This window comes from Hyalella azteca, unplaced genomic scaffold, assembly GCF_000764305.2.
Source record: "Hyalella azteca isolate HAZT.00-mixed unplaced genomic scaffold, Hazt_2.0.2 contig6498, whole genome shotgun sequence".
Classification (NCBI taxonomy): Eukaryota; Metazoa; Arthropoda; class Malacostraca; order Amphipoda; family Hyalellidae; genus Hyalella; species Hyalella azteca.
In genome coordinates, this window is record NW_025936659.1 from 1 (window position 1) to 14,607 (window position 14,607).

The following is a 14,607-nucleotide window of genomic DNA, read 5'->3' on the forward strand; positions in this document are numbered from 1 at the left end:
CAGGCTGGACCTTCAGTAACTTGTGCATACTCATGTGAGGCTCAGTTCAGGGCATGGATATTGCAACTAACTGGTCTGGAAATTTTTATTTTATTCGATTTCTTTCTCTGTATTGATTCCTTTTGTCTGGTGTGCAAGTTGAATTTTTATATATATATATATATATATATTTTTTTTCATGCACAAGTTGAATTGGTTGTTGGGCCGCCTCTCAGACTCTGAGGAGGCCCATGTGTTTATAGATATGATATGATGTATAGATAAAGATGCAGGTGTATATAGATATGCTTCACGGCTCTGCCATGTCTTGTTCTCTTCAACGGGTTCGCCATCTACGCTATGTTACGTTATTGCATTTTATATTTTATTGTCCTTTTGTTCAAAAATGTTTTATTATTATTATTTTTTGTATTTCTTAATTTGTATTTATATTTTATTTCATTTTTCTTTCTTATTTCATTTTTATTATTATTATTTTTTTATTAATCTATTGTACTTATTTGTTTCTTTTAATTTTCTTTGTTTTCTGTTAATTAAACTTAATATTTATTTTATTAATTTTGTCCATTTTATCCTTATTATTTGTCGTTTTTTTTTTTATTATTATTTTTTTTTTTTGTGTGTGTGTTCTCTCTTTGTTTCAGATTTTCACTTTCAGAGCTGTTAGACTGTTAGGTACTGAGGTATCAATTAAAGCCAGTTTAGGCAAGGGGCTTTATGGACTAGTTTCCAGTGCTCCAATAAGAATAACTAAAAAAAAAAAAAGAATATCGGTGAAGGCATGCCGCGTGAGTAGGCCTATGGCCTGACCCTGAGTTTGGCCTCTGCTCTCTCTCGAGAGTGTCGAGACTAGTCTCGAGATGTGCAAAATAAAATTGGCATTTTATTTCCTAGCTTTTATCCAACAATCTTGGCATGGAAAGTGTTGTAAGCTTATTATTGAAATGGAAAATTTTGTGAATTGTTGGACGTTGGTCGATTGTGTGCCTTTCAAGCTTTCATGCATGTCTGGCGCTGGCGGCATTGTCGGTGACTGAGCTGTCTGAGGCTATGAGCAGCAACTCTGTAGTTTGTACTTTGTACCGCACCTGAGCCCTGAGAGTGCCTGAGGTGCACCGTGCGGTCAGGCTGTGGGCTGAGGCCGCTGAGCCTGCCTGAGGCACCTCAACTCAAGAGTCACTGCATGGTGGCAAACAAATTTTTTGCCAGACTCATTTTCAGACGCGTTCATAAATTAGTAATTTACGTTCACATTTTGTTATTTTACTACACTGGGCCCAATATGGCATGTATTAAGTATTTTCAAAGTTTGTTATGTTTGAATGTTCTACTTTTGATTTGATTAATGTTTTGTATCACAGGTTCACAATGGTAACCGCAATGGCTTCCGATTGCTGTTGCCACAACGAGATCAAGAAGTAAACAACACCCTCGTTCCAACTTCCAAGGAATACCAGCTGTTACATGTTAGATTGGGATTCAGTCACTAGAATAAGGTAAACGAGTTTGTTCAAATTTTGGTTAATTCAAATTTTAGCAATTATTTTCAGATTACAAGACATTTTTTACAGACAACCTTATAAATTTTGTCTAAACTATAAACTAGATAGCGGCTTGTTAATTATAAAATAGCTTACTATATTACTTACAAAATTGACACTCATTTAGTTGAGGTCAAATTTGCTATCATGGTCATACATAACTTACGGAAACAAAAGACTAATGATATGCAAACCATGGCACAGCTCATTTAGATTGGTTGCTGTAATCTTTGGCGTCTTGAAAGTTCATAACTGATATCGAAGATATTGTTAAATGAATGTCTATGAAATTGTTCAGGCCTTTTTATATTTACATCAAGTGAGAGACGTCTCGGACAATGTCCGAGACGTAAGTGAGAGACGTCTCGGACAATGTCCGAGACGTAAGTGAGAGCGAGCACCTTAGTTTCTTTGAAAACCAATTTTGAGCATAAAATGATTACAAAAAAGCAGAGAAGAATCATAATTTGATAAAAATTTAACAATAATTATTTGGGACTGTATTTTTGAGACATGAGGTTCCTCTATAGGTAGATATTATTTGTAGAATATGTGATTTAGTATCAGTAATTTTATGATAAATATACATATATACACTCCCATGTGTCCATTTTAGATTTAACTCCATTACAATAAACGTATAAAGTTTGTCGTTTTATTTTTACCTCTATCATTAAGGTTATTCTAAGAAATTACAAACCCCTTCCTGCTTTCGAATAAAGTCTAAGAAACCTTTTGTTATGGCAACATGCATCCCTGCTTGGTGTTGCTGGGATTGGTAATCCATTATATTAGAGAATCCCGTTGAAATTATCAAATACCATATACCAAGAATGCAGCTCCTGTACTGACATTGTCGTATCTGCTATCATTATTGAAAATGATTCGTATCATTTCAGAAAAGACAAATTAAAATTCCTATTAAACATTTGAATAGCGTATCTTTGCATACTATAGTCAATTAGATTAACTTACCTCAGACATTGTAGCAGGTGTTAGCAGAGCACATTACTATAACATACATCAGCAGAGCGCATTATCATAACATGCATTAGTAGGTAGGGCACATTACCATAACATACGTTAGCATAGCGCGTTATCTCACATTAGCAGAGCAAGTTAGTGTACATTACCAGAGCACAATAGCACACATTAGCATTACACGTAGCAAACTTTAGCCTTGCATATTGCTACACGTTGTCATACTGTCAATGTGTCCAATAGGTATATATATTTAGTTTGTTGTTCGCCTGTTATGTCACTGATCTCGGTGACGTCACAGGCATTAACCAATCACCAAAATGCAATCAAACAAATCCATCATTGTTTACGTATCTCAATCTACGTGACACAGTAATAAAGTTGAACTGAAAGACAGAAATCCTTGTGGGTCAACCTTATAAAGTTCAACAATATATATATATATACACATGCGAAAATGAAGCTGACACAAAATTAAAAGTAAATTCTTACAACGCTTGTAACAGCGTATTGTAAATAAACATCTTCATTATTAATTAGGTCATAATTGGTTTGGATATTAAATAGTTATACGTGCCAAGTTTCATGAAAAAATCTGGCATGACAATAAAAAGTCTTCCAGTGCATACAGTAGGATATTGTCAATAAATAGATACGTATTTACTTATGTCAAGATCGATTCAGATTTGAAGATCTTAGCGGGAAAAAGTGCAAAAAATCATCATTCAGCACATTTATTAAAATTAAAGTAGAAACAGAAATACCTGGTCATGCTCGCACGAGGGCATTGTGAGTGAATAGTTTCGTTTTTAATTTGGTAAATATCACTCAGTTTTGGTTTCTATAAACTTATGCATGGAAAAAGTGCTATGAAACTTAGTTCTGTAAATTTGTTTAAAAATATCATACACGGTGTCGAATCAATATGTCAATTGCAAACAAATCCCTCAACAAAGAGTTTGCTCTAAATTAGGAATTGAACTGAAAACCAAATCCAGAGTAGAGCGGATGCGGATTAGAAAGGAATGAACGTCTTCGGCTCTCCGCTATGACAAACTAGAGCATCTTTTTCGAAAGCATTGAACGAACTCAACTTCTAAATCTGATCTTTGAACGTGAAGTTTTGAACGAGTGTTGTTGTTGCCAGACGTATGTGAACTGGCGCCACGTGTGGTTGTCAATGCCTGCGCTACCAGTACCAAACTTGCATTGTCCTCTCAGCAGAGCAGAACCTAGTCAACCTACTAACATTGGAGACAGAGATATGTAAAAACTAATTTTTTAAAATGTAAATTTATTTGTAAACTGAGTTATATTTTGACTGTCTACCATCGGCGTTCATAAAATTGTGATGCAATGCATATGCTTAATTTGCGTTCAGAAATTGTATGTTTACCCTAGGAAAAAATATGTTCTCGATTGCCACTATGAGTCACTGTACTCAACTCACTGAACTCAGTCAACTGTAATGAGTAAACCAAGTTTTACACAATCAACACTTTTTGTTATAGGTAGACATTTTGGGCAATGGGCATTAGGCAGAAATGACAACAGGAGCCAAAGGCAGCAATTCTCATTCAATGCTCTTATACGTTATACCTACATATGCTCAAAGATTACACTGAGTTGGTGAGTTGCTGGCCCTGGTGATAAGAGACCGCCAGCTATAAGTTACTTTCATCGTTCATTCCCCCTGGGGCCCTGGTGACTGGCCTAATGCTGGCTGGTGGGTTTGTCAGTGTGTGTAACTTGTAAGTGTAAGCTAGTAGAATTTCCATGCCAAAGGAAAGCAGCTAAAGCCCAGGACAACGTCTGAAAATAATCATCTCTTTATCAAACCAGAATGTACACAGAAGTATTTATGTATGCAGATTGTGGCAGATGTAATTAAAGTAAAGACAAAATATAAAAAGAATATGATATGGGATAATATCAATAAGATTCTGCTGTTGCGTGTTGCATTGCCTTTTTGCGACTACTGCCTACTGGAGGCACCTTGCTAGTTGCTGGTGCATTCCTTTAGCTTTTATATTATCATTTCATTCATTGATCCATATTTTTGCTGGCTATTATATCACCATTTTTATTCAGTATCCACTGATTTCCAAAGATGGTACGTATAGGTCATTATTCTGTCTGTGACTAACGCCTCAAGTCTGAATGGAAGAAGCTAAAATGACTGACTGACTGTCTCCTCCCTTATTAGGCTTATATTCATGATCTTTGTACACAGGTTTTCCATCCAAACCCAATGAGGATCTGCCAGCTGGGGTTAGAGAACAGCAGTAGTTTTTGGTTGCTCCAAGGCTATGGCTTTGCTTTGGCTATCAATCAAACAAAAATACATTACATTACAGCTGCAAGATTCTTTACTTGCTGATATTATATTATATTAGTCAAGTCACAATATTGCAGAAAAAAGTAGGACTTTTTAATGAAAGTGCACAATCAGGCCATTACATTCCTAATGTATTTAAGATTAGTCTTCTTGGAGCCATGATCTTTCACTCCTAAGTAAGAAAATTCCAATCCAGCAAGTAAATATCAGATAGACAGGTTTAGCCATAAAAATTACCTAAAAATTTGATAAGAAAGGGAAAACCATAATTTAAACTTCAGTATGTTGATATGAAGATTTTGGTATATTGGTTGTTTTTGTCAATTCCACATCATTTTGGATTGTCACAATTATTTATAGCTATGGTAAACGCGGTAACTTCTGTTGGCTTGACGTGACTTACAAAATACCGGACTACGCGTCAGCAACGATGAAACATCACAAAATGTTGCCATATTTATTAAAACGCCTTTAGAATGGAAACCTACCAAATCCCTGTATTCCGTCACTGTGTGTGGCAATATTCGACACGTGGTGAGTCGTATTGCGTCAGCGCTTCAAATTAATGAGCTGCAGCTGGTGTGAGTACCATGAGCTGCAGCTGGTGTGAGTACAATGAGGCTGCAGCTGGTGTGAGTACCATGAGGCTGCAGCTGGTGTGAGCATCTGAATATTACAGTTCGGATGAAGTTGCTTATGTCATTTGGATTTATAATGTTTTTCTTTTTTGTTCAAAATTTTATGGAAGTATGTATAGCACCAACATTTTGCATTATGCAGCATACCTTTTCCTTGTGTTTCTAAATTTGCAGGTTTTCGCACAAACGTTCTATAGTGTAACCAATAATAGCTGTAGTGTTTCCCATGATCACCATTCAGTAGTAGGTATATCTCCACAATTACCATTGAACATATCCCTTCAATCACCATTCAGTATATCCCTACAATCACTTTTCTTTATATTCCCACATTCACCATTCAGTATTTCTCCACAATCACCGTCCAGTCCACCCCATGAAGCACTCCTAATTTAAAAACAGCGCTCTATAGACACAATACTTTAACGCAAGTTGCTTCTCATTGCTTGGCCGTTCGGGCAAAGTACAAAATCTAGCAATTCCTCATGGGCTGACAAATAAATGAGACCCACAAAACATGTGATAAAGTACTATGTATTTATTTCATTATTCTGGTGTTTTGTTTCACTTATCATCTCCTAAATTCCTCCACCTTGTCACGCCTGAACCCTGGTGGAACCCTGCAGTGTCGCACCTGTTTTACACTACAGTCATGTCCCATATTCCAACTCGCAAGAAAGATGAAAAAATATTTTTATTTCAATTCACTGACCTGTGCACCAAACATGTTGAAAAAGCAATTTCATTTTGATATTTCTATGCCCTATGTGACTTGATCATCTTAACTTTACCCTAAACTCGTACAGTTACGTGAACAGCGTCGTGGAGTCGGTGAGCACGCGGGCTGCCCTGCAGCGCCACTATAGCCGACGACGCAACTGTGACCTGCGCGACCTGCTGGGGGGCACCGACAGGCTCATCACCAGCCTGCTGCACCTGCAGGACACAGAACCTGGCCTGTTGCTTGGCGCCTACCACACCCTGCCTCTGCCACAGGCCGTCAGGAATGAGATAACTCAAGCGCTGATACAGGCCTGCAGCAAAATAAAGGTGATTAGAGAATCTTTAGTCAGAGGGATTCTTTGTCGAATTTAGGACCATGTATAATAGAGGAGGCACATCTATGTCAGAGTATGTATGCATCAATATATTCTTCTCGTAGGAATTGTGCCACTTGTGAGGTATATACGTACATTTTTCCACCAGTGCCATCCACCAACAATATATTGCGAGAACAAATTTGTGGTGTTCGCTTTTTGGGTCAACTCAAAATAAGAAACGTCATTGCGAACGAGAAAACGAACTGATTGATGGTTACAAACATATTGGAGCATGGGTTGCAACAGTTTTTTTAACCTATAGTATAGCGACACTTACTCTGGTTACGATACCGTTAGGTAGAAATAACATAGACAGTGAACGATGTACCCTCAGAGAAAAGGTTAACCCATTGTCTGCTGACGGTTACTTTTGTTACCATGCCTTTATGTACGAATATGTTGACAAAGATTTGATTGCCTTTTCAAATATGGCGCAGAATCTTGTGTTTGCGGTGGTGGTGACGGGACTGCAGGTGGTGAGTGTGGTGAGGCTGAAGACTGTGGTGCTGCACCCTGCAGACCTCCACCTTCTCTGTAACCTCGTCCACGCCTCCGACAGCCTCAGGGCCTCTGAAAACTGGATGCCCATCTGCCTGCCCCAGTTCGATCCTGAGTTAGTAAATACCTACTTTTAAATGAGCTTGCATTTAAATGATCCCGAGTAGTCCAGCTTTAACTTCTAAGTGATATTTTTTCTAAATGATCCGGAGTTAGTCAAGCTTGCTTTAAAAAGATCTTTGAATGGTCTACCATATAAATGATCCCGAGTTAGTCTAGCTCTCTCTTTTAAATACTTTCAATGATATTTTTGTAATTAATCCCGAGTTAGTCAAGCTCTTCATTTGAAATTGCTTCTATGTTCTTCGCGTGGGAAGCATAGCTATGGTCGGCATTAGAAAACTTTGAACCTTAGTGTACAATAGCTGAAGACAGTGTGAAAACTGTAACAAGTCTTTCAAGTCAAGCTTTGCGAGTTATCTTTGATTACAGTTTTATGAGAGTAAAGGAGACTGATAATGTGATTTGGCATTTGGCATTGTTAAATTTGCATTTGATTTAACATTGTTAAACCATATTTTAAAAGGTATCATTGAAGTCTTCTTGACTTGGTTTCATTAAACCCTATTTGACAAGGCATCACTAAATTCTATTTGACATGACTGCATTAAATTCTACTAGTCATGACATCATTAAGCCCCATTTGAATAGGCATCATTAGACGTTATTTTACCTCAAATCACTAAATTCTGTTTAACATGACAGCATTTTGTGATGACAAAAAACTGTGTGCAGCGGTTACCTGTACGGACACGTGTCGTACTTGTCGGAGGTGTGCGACGCGTGCCTGCTGCTGCTCACCGTCGACAAGGAGCATTTCTACACGCTTTCACAGGCCAAGCAGAAGATTACGGAGGTAAGAGCCGACCTCAACACGATTAACTTGTTTGTATATTTCGAAGACTACAAATGAATGGGATATCATGGAGGTCAGGTCCGACTGTCTAAACGTTTTAGGATATTTTGTACAGTGCAGCGGCCATCCCATCAAAATAGATTCGAGTTTGTAACTCTGTGATCCAATCTTTAATGGCTTTTCGGGTTTAACCTACCAATCATCGATTAGAAATAGCAGCTACGTGCACTTTAACCAATACTTGCACGTGTGTTGAATATTTTTGCAGTGATTTAGTTGGGTAATAAACAGGTATAGTTGTTTGTACGTACTTAGCTGCAATTCTGTGTAATTTAACTTGAATGCATTTCAATCTAACGAGATCTTCAGAAACGTGTTCTCTGTTTTTGCTGTAAAAATCATAATTTTTATCTTCTATTGTTTATTTTATTAGCTTGAAAAACTGAATGCCGAAAAAGGTGCTAGAGTTTTAGCTGCGATTCAAATCTCTTTATTCTATACGTGCCTGGTAATCTCTGAAAAACGTTCAAGGTAACTCGTACTTCTGTAAATAACTCTGGTCCTTATGTGAAACTTTTAGCTGTCGTTCTGTGCTTATGCACAGTGCACACTACAGTTAGTACTGGTCATTTTTGTTCTGTATTTTGCAATGATGTTCCCATCTCAAAGGTAGGTACATCATAACACGGCAGTAAAGGGTAAATAATGTAACACAATTTCTAATGCTAATTTCACATGTGTTGCAGAAGCTGCGACGGCAACACGTGCTGGACAAGCTGGTGTGTCGGGGCAGCGGAGGGGCAGCTACAGTGTCAGGAGGCTACCCCGTGTCAACAGTGGGCTGCCCTGAACTGCGTCACTTCGTCTACAAGAACAGAGCCCTGGCACAGTATACTGCGCCCATCTACTGTCCCCCGTCAGTTTCTGCCTTGACATTTGAGTCTACCTATGTAGAACAGGGCCCTGGCACAGTATACTGCGCCCATTTACTGCCCCCAGTCAGTTTCTGCCTTGACATTTAATTTATTAATGTAGAACAGGGCCATGGCACAGTATACAGCGCCCATCTACTGCCCCCCGTCAGTTTCTGTCTTGATATTTGAGTCTACCTATGTAGAACAGGGCCCTGGCACAGTATACTGCGCCCATTTACTGCCCCCCGTCAGTTTCTGCCTTGACATTTAGTTTATTAATGTAGAACGGGGCCCTGGCATAGTATTATACTATACCCATTACTGCCCCTCTGTCTGTTCTGACTAAAAAAATAGTTCTATTAATGCATGCATGACTACCAGACCAAGATATCGCTACAGTCACCGCATTAAATGCAGATCTTGTGTCCAATTATGTAGTAATTAATACTGAGGCATTGATGCGGTTAATGTGTTAACCACAAAATTAGACGGTGTTCACTGTTCAGGTGCGTTTTTATTTTGGATCAGAGCATTTTGAGTGTGGAAAAGAAAACATTAGTGGAAATGTGGAAGACGGTTAGACCTCCTCTGAAGGCTCACCAAATATTGGGGAGTAATAACTAGGAGTTTTGCTCATGAATAAATTTTTTTTGTGCATTTTCAGATTACAAATTTGATGAAGTTTTTAACTGCATACTTCGAATATTGTTTATGTGTGAGATTAGGAAATACGTATGCAATATTGATCGAAAATCATCTTTATGAAGATAAAGTTGAATTTCTCTTTTTTCCTCTTCTGCATATCAACTTTCAGCAGTATTACTCCAGCAAATTGTTGTCCCACGTTCGTTTTTTATCTGACCTAATTAAATTTTTGGACGTTAAGAATTAACTTCCGAATTACAGGAGTTGAATGTGACATTTACTTGAGCTATATCATCGCTGTACTGTAGTTTGTTTGTGTGTATTTATTTAATTATTTATTTATTTAATTTCTTTATTTATTTAATTTCTTCAAATAATCTTCACAGTCATTTACTTATGATTATCTTCACATTAATTTCGGCATGTTTTGTAGTTACCACACCGAGGAGACGCGTGCACTGCCGGTGCGTCTGTACGAGCGACTGCAGCAACGCGTGCGATGTCAGGAGCGCCCGCTCAAAATGCTTTACTGCTCAGCTGCTGACCACGCCACCATTGCCTGGGTGAGTGTCAGCCTTATCACTGCTGCTGCTGACCACGCCACCATTGCCTGGGTGAGTGTCAGCCTCACCACTGCTGCTGCTGCTGCTGACCACGCCACCATTGCCTGGGTGATACGTCACCATTTCAACCATCAACGAACGCATGGAACTAAAACAAAGCTTAATATAAAGGAAAAACTAGAGAGGTGACGGAATTACCCATGATGTCGGAATATACCGCATTTACCCTATTCAATAATGTGGATCATGGAATTATTTACTACAGCGAAAGTAAGAAGGCCTAGTAATATTCATAATACTAATTAATTAGTAAGTATTTGGCATTTGGTAACCAAAATTGAAGTGGATATTTTATGGAGTGAAGCTCTCTATATATACATGCCATTATGCCTAGAATAGATGATCATATGTGGGGCTGTACAGCCATATAATACAGTACATAAATTACTAGTACTGCATGCACTACATGAGAAAAGCTATGTAATCTCACCAGATATCTGTCTGCACAGTACACACATAGGTATGTGCAATGATATTTAACACTTGTTTTATCAATAAGCAATAAGCTATTCATATTTATATAACATTTCTAATGTAAAAATCGAATTTTAAATAATGAAAAAGTATGGAATCTGTGAATTTCAAAGTCAACTGCTTGAAAGTGTTACCGTAAAATGGGGTTACTTTGACCGGCGGGGTAACTTTGACCACTTTTTGTTTTTTGAACAAAAACCCCCAAAACTCAAAAACAATTTGACATAGAAAAATTTTGTCAATGGCCATCGAAGGCCTAATACTGAGGCTATGTAACACAATAGAAAGATTTAAAAAGTTTGCATATCTAATAGGTTAAAAAATTGATAATGTGACCCACGAAAAAGAGCTATTATTTAAAGCCTGTCGGAGTACCCCCTCCAATTTTTTTATTTTTTGGTAAAATAACTCCAGGTTTTGATGCATTGTAGTAGAACTCTTCTAGTTATATATGCAAAAGACAAATTTTAGGAAAGTGTCATAGTTTGCATATGGGGGGTGCTGCTTCCCAATGGGGGAACTTTTACCACCTAATGGCAGCCGTGACGGGGTAACATTGACCGGCTTGGAAATTAAGTTAAGATTACCATAGGTACCTATATAACATATTTTATGTTTGATATACCTATTAATGTTTTTTTCTTTATGTTTCAGACTCTACAGAGTCTTATATATGGTAATTTTAACTTAATTTCCAAACCGGTCAATGTTACCCTGTCACGGCTGCCATTGGGTGATCACATTTCGCCCATTGGGGGGTGGCGCCCCCCATTTGCAAACTATGACACTTTCCTAAAATTTCTCTTTTGCATATGTAACTAGAAGAGTTCTACTACAATGCACCACAACCTGGAGTTATTTGGAGTTATTTTACCAAAAAATAAAATTGATTTTACCACCAGGTCAAAGAAACCCCAAGAGCTGGGGTAACAAAGACCATCACTTTTTTACTACGTTTTTCTTAGCTCGCTTTCGTGTCTGTGATGATCAAATCTTGCAATCGATATTTCACCAACTTTCTCGCTAGCTAGCGCTCTGAAACTTTTAGGGAAGCTCAGCTCCCGATAACAATACAATAATCAATAATTTGTTGAACGTTTCCAGGCGTATAAACTCTAAAGGAACTCACAAGCAGGGGTTGGAACCTTTAATGCACGTCATCCTCGAGAGGATATTCGTGTTTAGACTGCGTATATCGATGATACGCTTCGTATCATCGATACGAACATCAAGTCAAGTAAATTGGCTCGCAACAACGTGTTTCGTGTGTAGCAACGGACTAAAAATGAGAAAATAAAATAATTAAAAAACTAAAAAGTAGAAAATAAAATGTATAAAAAAAATTTTTAAAGACCACGTTTTTCATGTGGACTCAAAGAAAATAATTTTTCGGCAGCTACTGATCTCTGTTTGCTTTCATTCCCTTGGTCTTTTGTATTTCAGTTAAAATATTTTACATCTAAAACAAAAAACGTGGGGCGCATCTTCATTTAGGCATGCCTTAATTTCAATTTTGAATTCAACCACTATTTCTAATTATATCAGCAATACACTTATCAAATGTTCAGTGAACCATCATATTCATCATATCAAGTAATCACCAAACAATTAAATACATATGCGCCCCACGTTTTTCGTTTTAGATGTAAAATATTTTAACTGAAATACAAAAGACCAAGGGAATGAAAGCAAACAGAGATCAGTAGCTGCCGAAAAATTATTTCCTACTCTTGAGTCCACATGAAAAACGTGGTCTTTAAAAATTTTTTTTATACATTTTATTTGAAATTACATCAAAACTATGAGAGGCAGGAGCCAGCAATTTATGGTGAGTAAAGCTAGAGTATAGACCTGTATTTTGCATGTTTCAATTTAAGTTTAACTTATCTAGTAAAAAAATGGCATCATTTTGAAAAAAAGTGGTCAAAGTTACCCCATTTTACGGTATGTGACTTGCAAAAGCAGTTGTCTGAATACTAGTAGCATCTTTTAAATACTAATAGTGCCTTCTGAGTGGAAGTGGCCATGATTGTTGCTGAATCTAGGTTTTAAAATTTGTGCACAATATTATTAGTCGATATTATTACTTAGATATATTGATTTGGTTAAGGAAGCCTACTGCTCCAATTGATAAGATTGAGCTTGGTTTTTTGTTAGCCATTAGCTTCTTCTTAATGATTGTTAGCTTCATTAGGCATTAGCCTAATTTGCTCTAACAAATTCAATGAAAACCTATATTTAATCATCATTGCTATGGTTCTTGTTGGGTGTTTGACTTTTTCATTTTTTATTTAACCATTGATATTTTTGTCTTGGAGCATTGATAGGAAAAATAAAGAGGCTTGCTCAATGTACAATGACTGTACAAAGGCAGAGTACAGCTTAATTTTCAAGAGAAGAGAAGGATTTATAACCTTATTAGATCACAATGTGGGAGGTGTCATCCATAACAAAGGATGATTTGAATACTATCACATTCATAGTGAAGCTTTGATGTCAGAGGACTTATGGCAAGATGGTAGTTCAACCATTTCTCTTCCTATTACAGACAATATTCTAAGTCCTTATCAATGTTTATACCTAAAATTGTTCACAAGGTGATATAGGAATTAAATTAAATGATAGGATAGAATGAGTGATGCATGTGCTGAATCTGTTGAAACTGCATCTGGTTGCAGTTCAGAGTTTGAATCACTCAAGGATTGTTCGGATGTTGCCCAAAATAATGAACACTTGCTTAATAGCTTAGATTGGCTGGGTAAGAAGAAACATGTTTTCATTCTCAGTGAATCTGGCAAGCCAGTTTACAGCAGGTGAGTTGAAAATTCAATATTACCAATTTATAATTTTATAAACATAGTTGTACATAATCAGCAAAATGAATGCTAATTTGCTAAATTTACAGCTTCACTTAATTTCTTTTAACTACATTGTTTGTCTGTCCATTCTGTTTGCTTTTTTTAATTTTTTTTATCATTGAGTACAACCATGAAGGGCTGCAGCAATTCTCATGCTGGAGCATTGATTATTATTTCCTACATTGATAGTTTGCATCATTTTATTGTGGTGTCTTAACCTGAACCTTATGAAATATGGTTAATTTTGAGTTGTGTATCAGTTTCTTCAATACATGATTGAAGTCTGATGTTTAATTATTCAGATTGTATTTCCATAATATTATTTCAAGACTTGAGCTCAGCTTATTTGTATGACATGATTTAATTTGTGAACTTTTTGATGAGTTTCTAACATGCTTACTTGGTATCAAATTGACATCCAAAAGACCAACAGTCCTATCTGAATATGCATCAAGGAATCACTGTTGCACCTAAGCAACAGTAGAAATCAGAATTTTTAATAAACTTCAAATTCTGACAAAATTATCTGAAATTATGACTATATTACTTTCTTATCTGGATAAAATGTTCAAGGAAAAATTCTTTAAGAAAGATTTGACTAAGACAAAGAATAATTGAAGACACATGTCTGAAATCTGTGTGCTCTACAAAATTCATGATAAGCTACCGTATCTTGCCAAACAACAATTAATGTAAATTGTTTATACTGTTTATTTTTACTTTACTATCTCTGTTCTGATTATCTCTACATGACAAACTCATTTTTTAAATAGGAAATTTACACACATGTGAAGACGTTTTGGGGCCATTTAATTGAGTTTTGGAGGCAATTACTTATGATATTGTTGACTAATAAAATCTTTAACTGCTCAGGTACGGAGCTGAAGACCGTCTTGTGACTCTGTTTGGGCTGCTGCAGGCGCTCGTATCCATTGTAAGCGATGACGGCGACGTGCTTCACTGCGTGCAGGCAGGCACCCACAAGTTTGTCTTCCTGGTGCGCTCGCCTCTCATCCTGGCAGCCGTCGTGGACTCTGATGCCAGCATGACACAGCTTCTGCTGCAGCTGGTGTGAGTACCA

At 37.1% G+C, this 14,607-nt stretch overlaps 2 protein-coding genes across 2 annotated transcripts; both read left to right on the forward strand.

Annotated features, from left to right (window-relative positions):
* Positions 1 to 6,304: 6,304 nt before the first annotated feature.
* LOC108675883 (vacuolar fusion protein MON1 homolog A-like) lies at positions 6,305 to 13,228 on the forward strand (the record flags this gene model as incomplete). The annotated part of the gene is made up of 6 exons (XM_047880866.1): positions 6,305 to 6,497; positions 7,036 to 7,211; positions 7,892 to 8,012; positions 8,759 to 8,928; positions 10,005 to 10,185; positions 13,217 to 13,228. Coding segments are annotated over 6 exons (853 nt in total), but the record flags the coding sequence as incomplete, so codon positions are not given.
* Positions 13,217 to 14,601, forward strand: LOC125178017 (protein SAND-like). The gene is made up of 2 exons (XM_047880870.1): positions 13,217 to 13,481; positions 14,400 to 14,601. The coding sequence occupies exons 1-2, from the start codon at positions 13,300 to 13,302 to the stop codon at positions 14,599 to 14,601; spliced, it is 384 nt and encodes a 127-aa protein (XP_047736826.1). The 5' UTR covers positions 13,217 to 13,299.
* Positions 14,602 to 14,607: the final 6 nt, after the last annotated feature.

What these genes read in the sequence shown, in the direction of transcription:
- LOC125178017 (XM_047880870.1), top strand. Translation starts at nt 13,300, where the DNA reads ATGAGTGATGCATGTGCTGAATCTGTTGAAACTGCATCTGGTTGCAGT. An exon ending in GGCAAGCCAGTTTACAGCAG is followed by an intron (nt 13,482 to 14,399) that starts GTGAGTTGAAAA and finishes TTAACTGCTCAG; the next exon opens with GTACGGAGCTGAAGACCGTC.